At 41.6% G+C, this 18,953-nt stretch overlaps 1 protein-coding gene across 5 annotated transcripts in view; it reads right to left on the reverse strand.

The window, feature by feature from the left end:
- MCC (MCC regulator of Wnt signaling pathway) overlaps window positions 1-18,953 on the reverse strand; it is a 381,812-nt gene that overhangs the window by 105,023 nt on the left and 257,836 nt on the right. For all 5 annotated transcript variants that reach the window (XM_075067156.1, XM_075067155.1, XM_075067154.1 and 2 more), the window contains 2 exons: window positions 11,123-11,236; window positions 1,522-1,664 (listed from right to left, as the gene is read on the reverse strand). In XM_075067156.1, coding sequence (XP_074923257.1) covers window positions 1,522-1,664; window positions 11,123-11,236 — 257 coding nt within the window. The remainder of the gene's footprint in view (window positions 1-1,521; window positions 1,665-11,122; window positions 11,237-18,953) is intronic.

The following is an 18,953-nucleotide window of genomic DNA, read 5'->3' on the forward strand; positions in this document are numbered from 1 at the left end:
GCTGAGTAGCCAGCGCTCGGTGCAGAAGGTGGAGGGGAAATGAAAGTGCCGCTCCATTTTGTTCTCGGCTTAAACGCCTTGCAGATGGGGCACTTAGCTGTGAAATGCGATCCCCTGAGGCACCGCAAACAGGAGTCGTGCAGATCTCCTGTCAGCAACGGCCTGAGGTCAGCCAAGGACGGTCTTAGAACCGGTGAGCCGGGGATGGGCTCCGGCACCGGTTGCGGGGAAGGGGCTACTCCCCGAACCCCGGTAACTATTATAAACTAACTATGCTAGCAAAGAAAAAACACATAACTATATACATATATATATAAAAAGGATTATAACTATATACACAAGAACTACGAGTAGCTAGGGAAGCGGAGGTCAGCTAAGCTGCGCTCCACTGTTCCAACGACCGACACGGGAGGTAAGAAGGAACTGAAGGGCGCCTGGGTCGGCAGGGGTATATATCCGGCGTCATAGCGGCGCCACTCCAGGGGGTGCCCTGCCGACCCACTGAGTGTTGCTAGGGTAAAAATCTTCCGACAAACGTGCACGCGGCGCGCGCACACCTAACTGGAATGGATATGAGCAAGCACTCGAAGGAGGTCTCTTTCTGTAAGTCTATAATATACAACTAAACTACTGTTGTATGTAAAGTAAATAAGGTTTTTAAAATGTTTAAGAAGCTTCATTTAAAATTAAATTAAAAAGCAGAGACTCCTCCCCCACCCCCCGGACCTGTGGCCAGGACCCAGACAGCATGCATGCCACTGAAAATCAGCTCGCTTGCTGCCCTTGGCATGCGTGCCATAGGTTGCCTACCCCTGACCTATAGAGATGTGAACTCTTTACTTTCAAAGTGGGCGTTTTGGTTTAAAATCCCTAACTGACCAAGGATCGAGGCATTCATGTTCCAATAAGCTTAACAGCTGAAAAGTATTGTGAGGTCTCAGCAAACTCCTTCACAAAGTAACGGCAAAAGGCCTTTGCCTCGCAGTAAGCTAAAAGCAGCTTATATGGACAGATGAATGAAAAGAATGTTCCTCTTCGGTGAAATCTAGAACTTACATGAAGAAATAGCTGGAACTTACTGAGTAATGTCTTAAAAAGGAGTGCTCAAATTTTTACATTCAGTGAGTATGCAACACTACTTTGATTTGCACCAATTTTGTATTTTGTGGGAACTGTGGGTGAAAGTAGGCACAGCTCTTGAAGCCAGTTTCAGTTGTACCTCTATAATAGGTTTAATTTAGTCTTGGTTGTGTTGTGGATAGCACGGAGAAAGATAAAAATTGGAATGGGGAGTGGATTATTTTGCCTTACACCCTCCTATAAGTTGCTTTTCCTGCTACAATTGCCCAGTTTCCAACCTCCTAGTGTGCATGTTACACTACTTTTGCATACTCACTGAACCTCAATCATAGCAAGTCTAGCTACACCACTTTTTTGATTAATTCACACCCAATGTATACTGTACACCACCATATATACCACTTCTGAATTTTGCCCAGACTTCTATAAGAGTTGCAATACCTTATTGTTGTTCCTTGTAGTCGGTCAATCTTCTTATTTAATTCAGCGATAATGCTGTGAAGCTCTGTGATTCGTTCTTCATAGCGTAGTGTTGTTCGCTCCTGTACATCTTCATGCTCTCTCATTAGATGAGACTGTTCACACTAAAGCAGAAAAACCGAAGTACAAAGGAAGGAAATGGGTTTTAAGATTAACCATACTGAGATCAGATGTAAGGCAAAGTTTTATGTGCATTAATGGCTCCTCTACCCACCAATCCTGACACCATTTTTCAATAAGGAGAGGAAAATAGTCTTTCGAAGCCTTCTAATTTAGTACAACCCAGGGCTTTACAGCTGCATGCCAAGAGCCCAAGGATTTCATCTAAATTCAATAAAATAAACCATATTGCAGCTGCCCTCATCTTGAATATAGTGTCACCCACTGCTCAGATTAGCCTAGAATATCACAAGCTGGGATCTATAGTCTTTGTGAAGAGGGTCACCCAGGCAGGATTGTCTGAGCTTTTCCCAGGGTTGTCATGCCTTCCCATATCCCACAAGAAGATATTATATTGGGGGCCTGCATGGTGTCATCATACTGTGATGTTCTGTTATAGCACTGGATTTTATGATAGAATGCAATAACCGTATGCCTCCCCCACAAAAAAAATCCTCCCAAAAACCTAAACCACAAGACATTCTGTGGTGATGTGCTAGATACCCTGCCATGAAGTTGTGACTGTCAAATCTGTTCCATCAGACAGAGCTACAAGAGGTGCCAATTCTAGACACACGCAGTGTATTGTAACACTCAGACATACATCTTAGGCTTCCTAAACATTTCAGGTGCATCCAAGAGTTTCATGATAGATCAAGAAGAGACTTTGGCATAAGATAACAAAAATGTGTCTCCCACTTTTCCCCCACCATTCTGGTTGAAAGGATGTAGTGTGGGAAACATGTTTAAAATAGAAAGAGCCTAGAAAATCTGTTAGTAAGTCTTTTTCCTTCCCATTAGGATTTTCTTTTCTCTTTTTTTGTCTAAGAAGGTACTTTGCATAATTTACAACACAATAAAAAGCTTGTCACTTGAGTGATGAAACAACAGACTTATTGCCTGTATTACTGTATGCTCCACACAACCCTGACTAACTTTCCCTCCAACAACATTTCAATTCAGTCTCGTCACGGTTCCAGATGCCAGAAGCCACATGCATTGCAATTACAGCACTAGCCATGGCATACATTAATTAGGTTTGGTAGAAAACTGGAGAGGGCAAGACTTCTAAGCTGCTTCTGACCCCAAGTAGAAATCAGGCAGGCCCCTGCCTCTCCTGCAGTCACACAATGGAGACTGCTCCTATTAAATGAAATCTCAAACTTACGGTGATCTAAGCATTGGTACATCAACTGAATATATTCAATGACTTTTTAATAAAACCTATTCTAAATGCTAAATCAGAAGTAACTACTGCATGAATACCTCTGCATTTAAATTTTACTGAAAGTGACTTGCTTGAATATCACTCTATATGGAATTAAAATACAGTAAAGTGATGCAATACACAACACATACAAAATTCCTATCTACAGTTAAGGGTCTGACGATATTTTCATAATATCCCCCTATTTTCTTAGGTTCATAACTTATGACTTGGGATCATCACTTATATAAAAATAAACTTCCTCCAAACTGAAACATAATGCTAAGCTTGACAGAAATTTTTTACCCACTTTTTAAGAAATCCATTTCAATATTTTTAAATTCCAGACGTACACACACAGTGCAGAGTAGTTGTGTTGTTTTTCATTCTAACTGCTGTGAAATATGCAATGACTTTCACACTATATCTACCTTCTAACAAGATAATCTATATTAGAATTTAATTGACAGGCCATAGTAATAATCTGTACTATGGATACATTATGTTTTTATGTATTATTTTTGGAAAGAAAGGGGAAGAACAAAGATATATACATATAATAAGGGCTGAGTATATAATAATTATTTTAAAATGTAAATACAAATTTATCATCACAGAATAATAGAAATGATGGCTGGAAAATAGGTGAAGCCATCTAGTCTACACCCTGTGCAGGACTGTTCTCTACAGTGTTCTCTGTTCAAAAGAAGACTAGCTTCTTGCCAGAAGTATGACGGCCACATACAATTTGCATAAACTGGAGCTGCCTTCATCTTTAATGAAGAAGTACAGGATGCTGACAATACAGGTCCCATTATGCCACGACATTCATCTTGTTCTTAGATATAAGGCTCCAACTTTCGCAGAGTGGAATTCCTCTTGGATGAAGAGAGTGTCCCTGTGGATGTATCTCCATACTAAAGATGAGGGCAGCTGAGGGCCACATTCTTGAATTTCAGTGAGCCACATTCAGCCTTAAGGCCACACACTGGCTACTTGACATAGTTATTACATGCAGACATCACCATATCTTCTTACTTCTCATATGCTATCATGAAAGGCTTTATTTCTCTGTTCTCTCGCCTCCCCTACACCCTGTTACTTGATCAAATAACTACTCCTTCCTTCAGAGTATAAAAATACAGGTGGCGGAAGTATCAGATAAAAATGTTAAACAACAGTTTAACAAAAATGCTAGACACAGATTAAGTGCAGAGAAAATGGAAAGAAAAAGCGGCTTACTGCACATTTCTAAACCAAATTTCATGTGACACACTTTGATACTCAAAACATTGTCCCAGTATTCTCCAGCCCAGTGAGTTATGTGCTCAATGTGTTTTTTTTTAAAACTGAAAGGATATTTCAGATGGAGTGTGTAACAATTATTTTCTGACAATAAATAAAAAGCCTACCACACCAGATTTCATCTCTCTAAGCTGGGCACGGAAAAGCTGAGTGTTATTTATCTTGGCTGAAGATATACTGACTCTCGCTAATGGACTTTAGCTATAGCACCAGGCTTGCTTTCTCTCCCTCACTCTCTCAAGTCATTGCACAGCCACCATTATTCACAATAATCTTTACTTGGTGACAGACATATGGTGAGTAACAAAGAGGAAACAATGTGAAACAGGGGAAGTGTACGCCCCTGAAGCAGCTTTAAGTTTTTGTTTAAAAGGGTCTTTTGCTTCCCTGGGGCAATAGAAAACAGGGAAAAAGGCAGGACAGAAGGTGGGGACCCACCATGCTTTGCCTTGGGAGGCATTATGAGCTGGTTTTAGTGTGATTGATCTGAAGGAAACCTTGTACAACCTGGAGGATGATTATGTGGTGTTCCTGCTGGTGAGCTCTGTCAGGCAATAGTGATTCCCATCTGAGAAGGGTAAAAGTATGCGAAAGGAGACAATACAACCTATTATGCAATGGAGAATCCAGCAATAGAAAGAACCATCTAGAGCAGACCATCTGTCAACATAGGACTGTACCTCTATTGGCCAATTTTTGTCCCTAGGTTTAAACATGCCACTACTACTTTTTGATACATTTCCCATCCCCCAAATTTCAATCTAAAATTTCTCTTCATTAATTACACCATATTATTATTTATACCCTATTTCATTATGTTAAATTCCTCTCTCCTTGTTTTTCATATTCCTCAAATATCAGATTTATCTCATGCACCCCATAGTTGTTTCTTATCCAAGAGGTACATATTTAGTCCTTTTAATCTATTCTCACGTCAATTATTTCCAGTTACGAGATAAATGCCTCAGATCCTCTCTTTCTCTTGAGCCTCGTTTTGGTCTCATATCTAAGTTTCTCACTGCAATGATTACAGGTACCACTTAGCAGAGGAGGAAGACACAAGAACAAGCCATGGATTTCTGGAGGAGGGTGCACATCAAGAGCAGTTGCCAGGAAGAAAAAAAAATGTTTCCAGTAAAGTTTTCAGCTTAAGTGACCCAGGGTTTCTGGGACAGGCTGCAGAGGTTACTTCATTACAGAACCAACTTATCATACTTGGGAACACCATTGGCACTTTAAAGTCTGATCTTCTGGATGAAAGGGAGGTGCTGGGAAAAATCATCAGACCAATAAAAACTGTGAAATGAGAGAGAAGATAACAGAAAATACTTCAACCTCAAGATGTTGGCACAAGTAGGTTTAAGTGCCTACAATGTGCAGCAACCTGCAGTACAAGAAACACTAACAGTATCATCATTTGCATTATACTTATCGTACTCAGCTAGAGGATAATACCAAATCCTAATCTCCGTGCTGAAGTAACAAAATCCCCAGAGCCTCAGGCACCTGCCTGAGGTGGAAGTAATCCCAGTAACACAATATTTCAGGAAGAGTACAAGTCATCACCTGAATCAGCTACAACAATAAACTTGTCTAACAAGTTCTTAGGAGACAAAACCTTTGCTTAAACAATATTGTATTTTAATTGATGACAAGTGGAAGCTTTTATGATGCCATCAGTTAATTCTTGGCTCTTTTATATATAAGCAACTTTCTGGTGGCCTGAGTCCCATCCTAACACCTCACATGGAAAAGAATTCATTGTTTGGGGGTTGAGTCTGTGTAGTGTTTGAGACTGAATGAGAGTACAGGTAAACCACATCTACTTGCTATCCATTTAAACTCTAAGTACTATTTCTAATTATTTGTTTAGCTCAACTACTGATCTTGATTTCATGTCATCCAGCAAACCAGAAGAGCACAAAAGGAATGGCAAAGTTGAATCTTCTAATCAGAACATACAGTATGGCTTTTGGAATTGCCTCTTGTCTAGTTCAGTCCTTCAGTTTTCCACTCTGCATCACAGCGGATCACAGAAATGAACACTGTAGTCCTGATGGAAAAGTGTAATTTTTGTACGTAGAACAGATATACTGCTGTAGTATTCCAAAAGGAATGGAAAAGGAAGCAGCAGTAACTAATTTAGGATAAAATTCTTAATTACAAAATCTCTCATTTCCAAGGTCATTTTAGCATTAAGTCCACTGTTTTTGTTTGTTTGTTTTAAAGAAAGAGTAACAACATTGACAAATTCTGAGTAGTATGATGCACCTTGGGAATGTAGTCTTTTAGGAATGTATTCCCTGAATAGTCTTACTCAGGAGGAGGATCACCTTGAACAAACTTTGGAAAAAGAAACATTTATACAAAAAACAACTGTACATGGTCTGTATTTTACTGTGTTCCCCCACCTTCAGTTTTTGCTTGATCCAGCAGTTAAAATGAAAGTAGAGCTTCATGAATATTGGCTGTTCCTGTTTACACTGGTCCCAACAAACTTCTTCTTCAGTTCTGACCTGTGTGGCTTTTTATCCCCTTTTACCTTTGCTTAAAGTTTCAAATTAATTTGAATCCCAATGAGACAACTATCTTCTCATACTGTGTTTTACTTAAGTTCCATACACTGCCTATGGATTATAGTTTGGTTTATATCAAAACCAGAAGTGGACCGTCATACATCTTTTAATGACACATAGTGGGTTGCACTTGAGGGAGACAGGAAGTCATTTTATAGATATGGGAGGAGAGTGGTTTTAATTTTAGTTTGTTATTCCAGCAGTTTGCAGATTTGCAGGAAGTTATTCAGAGTGATATGTCAGAGGAGATGCCAACAGGAGTATATAGTGGGTGAAAGGCCTGATCCTGTGGTCTCTCCTGAAACCAAAGCATAAAAATATGTCTGGCACTAGTTGCGGTTGTTTCCACTACGGCACAAAGGTGACCTGGTTTTTAGAGTGGGAGGACTTGGAGAAGAACTATACATTGTACACTGACCAAAGGACTTTTGCTAACCCCAGAGTGGTGAGAAAGTGTAGGATCCATAGATTTAAGACACAGGGAGGTGCAGTTTAGGCAACTGGCTCTAACCAGTGTGCAACCACCAGAACTCCAGAGTCCCGTACTAGTGTGTGGTGATTTCAGTGGGCATGCCCAGCACTGGTGCCCCAATTTCCTACCGTTATATACACAGCAATAATATACACAAGAAATCAAATCACTGATGGTGAAAAAGGAATATGCAGCAGCTGCTAGCAAGTGTATCCTCTAGTCTTTCTGTGGATCACCACTTGATTATGTAAATAATACTTTTTAAAAAACCACAGGAGATGAGAATTTATGTATGCCTCCATTTAAGGATCTACTGTACACAGACAGTCAGATAAAATGGTAATGAGAAAGTAATTCAAACTAGTATTGGTGGAAGCAGCATTAGCACGCAGATAGAGAGAATATAGCCAGGTCCCAAACTCTCAGGTATTTTAGAGTATAATGACTTACAGTGCCAGAGTAAAAAAACAAAATAAATACTGTAACAAGTGGAGGAAAAACTGGAGAGAGAAAGAGCAAACAAACATTAGTGGCATTATAGCCACTAATATAGCTGACAAATATGCTAGGGAGCTGAGCTCTCTGTCTTTCCAATCTGTTTCTGATGGCCACCCCTTTCCAGCTTTGCATAACTGAAGTAAAGTCAAAATATAAGTAAACAGATATGTTCTGTGTCAAGACAACTCTGTATAATGTAGAACACTCTGGACAAGAAGAATTCTGCACATGCAGTGTTTTCAGAAGATGATGTGCATGTACATGCTATTGTGACCAAAATTTTCATACACCACTATCATCCTCCTGTCCGTGTTCTCAATACTTTCAAGAACTGTGGTAAAATTTGTTCAGAGAGGAAAACGGGACTGGAACAAAAGTGCCAACATACACAACATGTACCGTACCACGCTGGCCCCAATGTCTGACAGTATGAACCAAGGTAAGGAGATGAGCTGTGAAGTCACTCAGCTATCACCTTCTTCAGCTTGTGCAACCATGCAGATTCAATGTGATTTCTTGAAGACTACAGGGAGGGTATAGATGCCACATTGTACTGCTGACCCATTCAAAGTTTTCTTTCCTAAAGAAGACCTATGGAGTGCTCTTGACACTTGTAAGTCAGTGTCAGACCTCTGATTAGCATGTGTGTGTGAGGAACTGTCCTGCTTCCAGCGCTGCTCAAAGAACACTGCACATTTGCTGGAATAGTTCTGGGACAGCTTTTGTGGAGAAAAGCATGTGACTTAGTACTATCTGTCAGTAGTACCTCATCCTGGAGCTTATCATCTGAGCAAGAAGGGCAATAAATTGCCTGCTAGTGTTTTACTGAGTAAAAGGGCCATGGAAATTAGTCTCACCCAGAATTGTCTCATGTTGTGCAGTTAATTCGTGACCTCAATCTTACTTTTTCTAGGAGCAAAGGAGCTTTAGAAACACAAAACACACAATTAGCTTGCAGAACTCATAACCACAAAATACCATTGAGTTCCAGAGCTTAGCAGGATTAAAAAAAAAAGATGTAAACATTTATCTGGATAACAAGAATGTCCAGAGTTGTCATCGTAAACATTTAAAAAAAATAAGCAAATGTTTTTGAAGGATTAGTGGATGACGCAAAGATAGGCAGACTGATAAACAATGAGGACAACAGGCAGTCATTCAGAGCAATCTGGATCATTTGGTAAGCAGGATCCGTTCAAACACAATGTATTTTAATACAGCCACATGTAAAGTCACATACCTAAGAACAAGGAATGTATGCCATATCTACAGAATAGGTGACTGCATCTTGTAAAGCAATGACTCTGAAATGGATTTAGGGGTTGTGACAAAGTTCCTCCTCTACCTTGGTGGGTCCTGCACTTATTGGCAGATTTTCTCACCTCAGTGATCTTCCCCACAGTCTGGGTCAACTCCTCCTGTGTCTGATCAGGAGTTGGGAGGTTGGGGGAACTCCGGGCCCGCCAGTCTAACTCCGGGTTCCAGCCCAGGGCTCTGTGGATTGCAGCTGTCTATAGTGCCTACCTGTAACAGTTGCATGACAGCTACAACTCCCTGGGCTCTTCCCCATGGCCTCCTCCAAACACCTCTTTATCCTCACCACAGGACTTCCTCCGGTCTCTGGATAACGCTTGTACTCTTAGTCTCCAGCACACACCCCTCTCACTCTCAGCTCCTTGAGCCTCTTGTCACAGCTCTCAACAAGCACTTCCCTCTCCTCATGGCTCCTCCTCACCTGACTGGAGTGAGCTCCTTTTCGAATGCAGTGCCCTGATTAGCCTGCCTTGATTGGCTTGCATGGTGGTTCTAATCAGCCTGTCCTGCCTTAATTGGTTCTAGCAGGTTCCTGATTACTCCAGTGCAGCCCCTGCTCTGGTCACTCAGGGAACAGAAAACTACTCATCCAGTGACCAGTATATTTGCCCTCTACCAGACTCCGGCACCCCACTGGCCTGGGTCTGTCACAGGGTATAGTAGACTAACAACTCAATATGAACTCCCAATGCGATGCTGTGGCAAAAAAAGGCTAATGCAATCTTGGGAAACATAAACAGGGGAGTAGGCAGGTGATTTTACCTCTGTCTATGACATGGGTGAGACATATATTAGAATACTGTGCGCAGTTCTGGTATCCATATTTTAAAAAGGATGTTGAAAAACTGGAGAAGGTACAGAAAAGAGCCACACAAGTGATTTGAGGGCTGGAGAAAATGCTTTACAGTGAGAGACTTAAGAGCTCAACCAATTTAGTTTTTCAAAAAGAAGATAGAGAAGTGACTTGATTGCAGTGTTTAGTACCTTCACAGGGGGAAAATACTGTGTAATTCTAGAAGAGAAAGGCATAACAAGTATCAATGGCTTTGAGTTGAAGTCAGACAAATTTAAGTTAGAAATTGGCACACATTTATAATAGTAGGGTCACTGACCACTGCAACAAATTACTAAGGAAAGTGGTGCATTCTCATTCTCTTGATGTCTTTGGATCAAGACTGGATGCTTTTCTGGAAGATATGGTTTAGCCAAACAGACTCAGTATAGGGGGGAAGTGGCTGAAACTTAAATTACTTCTGATGTATCAATCTGGTCAGATGATTTAATGGTCCCTTCTGGCCTTAAACTCTATAATACATGACCATATTTTTATATTTCGAATCAGTTTAGAAATGTAAGGCATGTGAAAGGTGCCAAAGTGACTACATTTGAAAAGAAAGGTTCTGTGTCTAAAGAAGACTACAATATAGAAAACAGTACAAGTTTTCCACATCTGCCTTCCTACCTGTTTTATTCTGACATGAAAGGACCATTTCTAAGGGTCAGAGGGCATCCTGATTCAGTCCTTAGCTTCTCTACTGAACATCAGTTGTGACGTTGATTGTAGTTATATGGACACCTGTCCACTAGAAACTGGACTGAGATCACCATATAATTTCTCACAGAGCCCTGTGCAGCTATCAAGTAGCAATGACTTCTGAGCACTACTAATCTGAACTAGATTTGAATCTGACCTAAAAATTAAAGACTTTATATTCAATCATCTAAGCCAATTTGGCCTTTCAGTAATTTATATTTCCTGAAACAATATATTTTAAAATGTTCCCTATTACAACTGGTTGTTTATTCTGGCTTTAAACTAAACCAATTTAATGAAATTATTTTTTGACTTTTTTTAAACACTTACCATCAAAACATAAAAATTTAACATCTTTGGCAAAAATATTTGTTATGCTTTCTTAAAACTTTTCCCCCATTGATGTTAGTGTTACAGTGTATGTTATCTTTAATCTTTCTTCCTCTGTTTGAAGAAAACAATCCAGATCATTTCCAGGATCTTGAACCATCACTCACCTGCGCCTTTGCCAATTTTTTTTCCAGCAGGTCCCGCTCCCTTTCTGTTTGCTGCAGACGTTTATTAAGCGCCACTATATCTCCCTTTAGTGATGCCAGGGCTGCTAAATGGAGCTGTAAGACAATCAAAATGTATCCAGGTTAAACTTGTCTACCAAATGTACCCTACTGTAAACTACTAGGAGGCATCAGTGTTCGCAGCTAGTGTGAATTTCACACTTGAGAACTTTTAAATCACAAAATGAGATAAAATAATCCACATGCAGCTGAATGCTTTTCCTGGAACACTCCTGAGGAGGAGCATATATTGTATTAAGAGAGAGAACACACATAACAAGGGTAAAAATAATGTAGTCTAATTTAGTTGGAAGCCTGAGTCCGTTAGCTTTTTTATACTATCCCAATACTAGTTCGGAGACTTGTGCTATAAAAGAAGGTGCAGTGTCCTTTAATCATTTCAATGCTCTCAGACATAAAAGCCTGTGTAACCTTCCTACAGAGAACAATGGGAATATGGCATGCAAGGGTTCAAAATGTTACTCTGAGACTAATACAAATTCTACATACAGAGTTACCATTTTGCAGTTGGTTGAGACAATTTTTTCCAGGGTCTCATGCTAGTGAGTGTAAACAACAAAGATATACTGAAGTTGTAATGGAAGGACCAGATCTGCATTTCTTTCCTAGATAATTTATCTGGGTTAAGCAATCATACTAAAGGCAAAATCCTGTCCTTACAGTCCATACAGTCTGGTGGGTCCCAGAGATATTTTACAATTTCAAAATGTGAATTCCAAATCTCTTTAGATGCTTTTCAATCTTCACGGTATGACTGCTGTGTATTAGTGTTAAGGGCTCTTTGTATTCCCCCCCTTTGTGTGAATATGTAATTCCTCAATTAAAAATATTGGAAATTAAAATGCAGTACACCCAGATATCAGAGAACATGCTACTAACTAAACCAAAGAATGGAGAAAGCCATCCAGAATGGGAAAGAACAATAGAAACTGAACCAACAGCGAGATGAGAGATGGAACACAAGCCATATCCCATACTTAGCTGATGGTATATGCAAATTTATGATCGGCCAGGAAAATTGGGACAAAATGGGCAATCTAAGAGGAATGAACATCAATTTTTACTTCAAAAAAAATAAAACTGAAAATATATCTTTACTCACATATTTATGCCAGTGAGACAGATCTGTGGAGGAGCTGCAGGTCTGTGTGTGGGCGGGGGAGGCGAGGGGGGGGCAGAATGGGACTGGCTGGGCAATGAGACTGGTGGCAAGTAGCTGGGGGGTGGGGTGGGACTGGAAAAGGTTGGACAAGACGACGAAGTCTGGAGAAGTGAGACAAGGAATTGATGGACACGGAGATTAGAACTGGGATCGGAAGCCTGAGGTACACTGAGCCTAGTGAGGTGAGAAGAATGGGACTGGGACAAGGAACCAGTGGTGGGGAAGAGACAAGACTTGGACAACTGAAAGGGGATGGGGCAGAAAGGAGTCATGCTTGTGGGGAAGAAGAGTCTGTGTCAACTAGAGTACATTCTGTTACAGAGCCTAGAACAGAATCTAAGATTCCTTAGGGTACGTCTACACTGCACGATTATTTCGAATTAGCTTAAACCGATATTACAAAACAGATCTAATAAAATCGGTTTAGCGCGTCCACAGTGGGATCCCGAAATCGATTGTTTGCGTCCATGGTCCAAAGCTACCATCGATTTCAGGAGCGGTGCACTGTGGGTAGCTGTTCCTCAGCTATCCCATAGTTCCCACTTCCGTGTTGAGAGCACAGTGCCTGATGGGGCAGAAAACACTGCCCCGGGTGGTGCTGGGTACAGCCTCACCCCTCCCTTTGTGAAGGCAGCAGACAACCCTTTGGCGCCTTTTTCGCGGAGTGCATTGAGCAAACGCCATAGCACAGCAATCTTTCCCTTTTTTTTTTCACGTGGTGGTGGGGGGAAATAAACTGAGGAGCTGTTCCCTGAACCACGCCAGACACTGTGTTTGAACCTACAGACATTGGGAGCTCAGCCAAGAATGCAAATAATTTTCAGAGACTGCTGTGGACTGTGGGATAGCTGGAGTCCTCAGTACCCCCTCCCTCCCTTCATGAGCGTCCATTTGAGTCTCTGGCTTCCCGTTACGCTTGTCACGCAGCGCTGTGTATCCTGCAGTTTTTTATTCAAACGCTTTGGCATTTCGTGTTCTGTAACGGAGCTGGATACAACAGATTTGTCTCCCCATACAGCGATCAGACCTAGTATCTCCCGTACGGTCCATGCTGGAGCTCTTTTTGGATTTGAGACTGCATCGCCAGCTATGCTGATCAGAGCTCCACGCTGGACAAGCAGGAAATGTAATTCAAAAGTTCGCGGGGCTTTTCCTGTTTACCTGCCCGCTGCATCCGAGTTCAGATTGCTGTCCAGAGCGGTCAGTGCTGCACTCTGGGATGCCGCCCGGAGGCCAATAACGTCGATTTCCGTCCACATGAACCCTAATCCGAGTTATCACTATCGAATTTAGCGCTACTCCTCTCGTTTGGGAGGAGTTCCGAAATCGATTTAAGGAGCCGTTTAACTCGATATTAATGACGACGTCGTGTGAACGGATACAGCGTTAAATCGGTATATCGGCCATTAAACCGATTTAAAGTCGCAGTGTAGACCTGGCCTTAGTCTTACCATTCCTCTGCTGTGAGAAAATATCTGTGGTATCCACTGGCAGAGTATCCCATCACCCTCTAATGCTGGTCCTCATAGAGGATGACAACCTACTATTGCTATCAGTTACTTTGGCATGTGATCATGTAATTAAGCAATGCACATAATGCATATGCGCTACAGGGTTAAAATAAGGTTGCACAGACAACCTAAATTCTGCCATTTCCTAACTTTGAATGTTTGACTTTGTGTAGGCCTTGCATGAAAAATGAAAGAAAACAGCAGTAAGGAAACAGAGGTTAACAATGGACAAGGCATAAATTCACAAGTGGACTTGTAAATAACATGTCATTAGCCGATAAAGAAATAGTAAGAATAACGTGTGTTAAGCTTGCAACTGCAGTTTTGTTTACTAGGACACTTTGCAGCTTATGAACAGTTTGTGATCTGTACAGGGATTGGTTAAAAAAATTAGTAGACCTACCATAAAAGTCGTTAACCAATAGTATTAAGTATAAGTGTATATATAAGCTGACTCATGATTACGTACGTTGGATGTGTACTCTGAACCCACCCCCTACACTTGAGCCTGATCAACTCAAGTGTAGTTTGATTGTATGCCAATAAAGAAAACTCAGTAAAGAGTCCAGTTGAACTGATTTCCTGGATTTCAGAGAACTGGATAAAGCAGTGGTTCCCAACTTTTTTTGTCTGGTGGGCACCAGATGATGAGCCACCGTGGACCGTGGCTGGCGGACAAGCATCTGCCGAAATGCCACTGAGAAACAGTGTCATCCAGAGGCGTCGCCACCGAAATGCTGCTGATTTCAGTGGCAACACCTCTGGATGACGCTGCTTGTCGGCGGCATTTCGGCGGATGCTCATCCGCTGGCCAGTACGTGAGCACACACAGATGCCCCGGCAGGCGCCAAGGCGACCACAGGCACCACGCTGGGGATCACTGGGATAAAGTATTCTCCCAGAACTGGGCAAGATGTTCTGGATAAGACAAGTGGAAAAAGTCTCAGAGGGAATCCCAATATTTTGCAACCTTAATAATGTATGTGTGTATATATTCACACACACACACACACGAAAGCCTAATTATGCTGTAGAAATTGTGCCCCTTCATGCACCATGGAAAGCTTCTTACTTCCCAGTGGGACATAGGAAAGTTGATTTTTCAAGCATTAGGTTATATTTTCTACATTATGCACACTAGACATTCTTGCTATTAGCAATGGTCATAAATTTCTTATCTTTGTTCTCCTTAACATTAGGTTACTGGCTCTTATAATTAGCTCTCAAATAATACATAAATTAACACCACACATACTTCACAAAAAAGTGGTGCTTGTTTGTTTGTTTTTTGAAAAAAAAAAGTCTTTTCAGTTTTTTGACCAGCTCTGCTATAGAGTACAATAAAGTGCATCTGTTTCACAGAACTATTTAACACACACTCTCCTCCAAAACACTGCCTTCTCTTCACAGGTCAATAATAGCTATAATTCTCTAAGTTGTATAAAACCAGCATCACACAGTCAAGCAAACACCTCTCCCCTTTCTACATTATTCTTCAATGACTACCAGCTGTGGTCCTAATTAAATAACAAGCCAACAATGCTCACATGCTGAGCAGCAGTATAAAAGAACACTGTTCATTTAAAAATCACATTTAAACTCCCCAGCCTCTCTTACCTGTGTTAACGTCACCTAAGAGTATCAACACTGAAAGCATATTACATATTTCACCATTTATTTATTTATTTTTTCATGTAATTCATTGTGGACAATAAAAATAGTTTCATGTTTATTTCTTAGTCCATTTTTCTTTATTATGATGCTGCAATTTTATGATCATTGTAAAAACATTTCTATTAATAGTAGGTTTTGTAAAACCTTATGCTTCTTATATATTATTTTGTAAAACATTATGTTTATTATTATATTTATAAAACTTAGATTTTGGACTTTCTTTAACCAAAGAAATCCCATTTCCTTATAAAATGTAGCTTTATTTCTACTCAATATAGTATAAAGCCAATGTTATACAAAAAGGAAGGAAAAATCTCAAAATACTCAAGTGCCATGCCAGACAATGTGACATTATCCAGCCAAACAAGACTAGCACAAGGTTAAAGAGCTACTAGGGCTTACATACATACTCATAATCTGAGTCTGCATTTACCTCACATTGTTTCCTGTTACTGTACTATACCGGTATTGACCTAACAATTTATAATTTCCCAACTAATTTGTAAGCATGGTCACTGAAAACAAGCAGCTTCTACGGAAGCCCCTGACTTATGCAATCATTCAGTTCTGGAAAGCCTTGCGTAACTCAAATTCTGCGTAAGTCGGAAACGTACCCATAAATTGCACAACAATTTCCGCAACTCAAAAATCCTATTTCTGGCTTATGGAACTTTTTCCGTAAGCGTGAATTTGCATAAGTTGGGTCTTGAGTAACCTGAGGACCCTCTGTATCTGTCATAGTCTATGGCAGGAATCAACTTTCCTCTTGATCTCAACAACTGATTTACATCTTAAAAAAACTGCTGTACTGGAAGCAAGAGATGTGGAAAGAGGAAGCTGAAACACTCATGGTTTTGACAAAAAAACCTGCTAACCTCTATTTTGCTCCCATCAAAAATTAGGGTCTCATCTCCCAGCTTATTGGCAGTTTTGCAAACACAAGATGTATAAGGGTCTAAGCCACAACTGACGTATTAAAATTCTGGTTAGGAAAAAAGCGACAGTCAGCAAGGGGAGTTCCCAAATGCTCAAGTACTCTATGGACAGAGGAAAGACATCATATAAACAAAACATTTAACATTTTAGGCATTTAGTCAATCACAGACTAAACTTACTCTGACTGAATTTTATGGGTGTGGGAGAGGGTGCAGGCTCCAGCTGGAGGTGTGGGCTCTGGGGTGGGGCTGGGAACGAGGCATTTGGGGTCTGGGAGAGGGCTCAGGGCTGGGGTAGGGAGTTGGGGTACAGGAGAGGGTGAAGGCTCCGGAGTGAGGCTGGAGATGCGGGGTTTGGGGTGCAGGAGGGGGCTCCAGGCTGGGGCCAAGGGGTTTAGAGTGCAGGAGCAGGGGGCTGGGGTGTGGGAAGGGGTGCGGGTTCTGAGGTAGGACTGGGGATGAGGGATTTGGGGTGCTGGAAGGGACTCAGGGCTGGGATAGGGGTACGGGACGGGGTGTGGATACAGGAGGGGGTTCCGATCTGAGGCAGGGGGGTTGTGCTCTGGCTGGGTGGCGTTTACCTCAGGTGGCTCCCGGTTGGCAGAACAGCAGGGCTAAGGCAGACTCCCTACCTGCCCTGGCTCTGCGCGGCTCTTGGAAGTGGCAGCCATGTCCGGCTTCTAGGCGGAGAGGCAACCAGGCAGCTCTGCATGGTGCATGCTGCCTGCACCCAGAGGCAACGCCCCCACAGCTCCCATTGGCTGTGGTTCCTGGCCTATGGGAGCTGCAGAGCTGGCGCTCGGGGTGGGGGCAGTGCGTGGAGCTTCCCTGATCACCCCTGTGCCTAGGGGTTGCAGGGACATGCCAGCTGCTTCCAGGAGCTGCGCGGAGCCAGGGCAGGTAGGGAGCATTCCTTAGTCCAGGTGTACTGCCGACCGGACTTTTAATAGCCCTGTCAGCACTGCTCATTGGAGCTGCCAGGGTCCCTTTAGACCAGGTGTTCTGGTCGAAAACCAGACACCTGGCAACCATATCTTTTGGGAAGAGACTGTCCTTCATGCTTTGCTTGTATAGCACCTGGCAGAGTTGGGGTCTCTAGAAGCTACTGTAATTCAAATTAATAACAAGCAGCTGAGTGATAAGCTAAAATGAACAAAAAGATAAATGGTGAAAAGAACATTTAATTTTTAGAATTTTCAGTTTAACTAAACCAAGTTATTAGTGATAAGAAGATACGTTATTTTAATTTTTACAGAGTCCCTTTAAGAGAAGCCGATTGTCAATAAATTAAAAACAATTTATTTGCAAAGGAAGTTTAGTTGTAATTTTGTGGTACATAGTAGTTACAGGATATGAAAACTGGGGAGGCAGAGGGAAGAGAATGGAGGCAGTCAAGTGGGATATACTGCTTCTCCTTGGTGAACAATGACAGACAAGGCAGCGTTACTGACACAGACTGAAATCAGACACTTAAAGCTCAAGGTGGGCCGCATTTTAATGACACAAAATTAGAAAACATATTAAAGACCCAGCAGTTTATGACAATTAAGTCTGTATAATCAGACATCATGAATCTTTTAGTGAGCACTAAATACTGATTTGAGCCCTGAGGCTGTAACTCCCAGGGAGAATTACATGAGCACAACTAAGAGAGTTCTCTGACAAGGCCTGCATTGTTCATAAATTTTTATATTGATCTAATTTAGTAGGTATTGAATTCTCCCATTCAACAGAAACAAGTGCATTTATTGGTAAAGCACCCCATCAATCCAACAGAGTAGGCAAGGCCAACATATTTTACTATAACAACTGAAATGGCTCAGAATAGTCCCCTCACTTTTTTTCAATCAGGGACCCAACAAAAGCAGAATTCTTCCTGTAAAAGAATTAGTGTCAGAGGATCACTTAGGATCTCTTAGTTCAGAAGCCGTGGTTTCTTTTAAATTTGATTACCTAGGCACAAGCATGTGACTCAGGTCTACAGAAGCCACACACAATACCCTTTTATTCTTCCAACCAGCTCTGCTCTTGCCTGTCCGAAGGGTAATGATAAGCACAGGGCTCTTTTAAGTTTCAATATGCCACTAGCTCACAAGACTGGAGCAAGAAAGCTTAGTAAAAGGAGCCACAAAGCTGGGAGATCTGCCATAATTTAAGATCCACTATCCTCTCTACGAGCTCCTAGAATTAGCTACAGGATGATTCTACTGCATATATATATATATACGCAGTAGACTGGATAGCGTAGTGGTTAAGAGCGCTGCCCTTTGATACGGGAGACAGGGGTTCAAATCCCGGTTGGTACCCAACTTTCCAGTAGGGGTCCTTGGGCAAAAGACCCCCTAACACTTCACCTGCCTACCTCAAATATGAGAGAGACACGAACTAGGAGGGTCATGCCGGCTCGGACATCCCCTGGATTAACAAGGTCTGCGCCAGATGTTGAGGAACCAGGACAATCTGACGATAAG

This window comes from Chelonoidis abingdonii, chromosome 6, assembly GCF_003597395.2.
Source record: "Chelonoidis abingdonii isolate Lonesome George chromosome 6, CheloAbing_2.0, whole genome shotgun sequence".
Lineage (NCBI taxonomy): Eukaryota > Metazoa > Chordata > Testudines > Testudinidae > Chelonoidis > Chelonoidis abingdonii.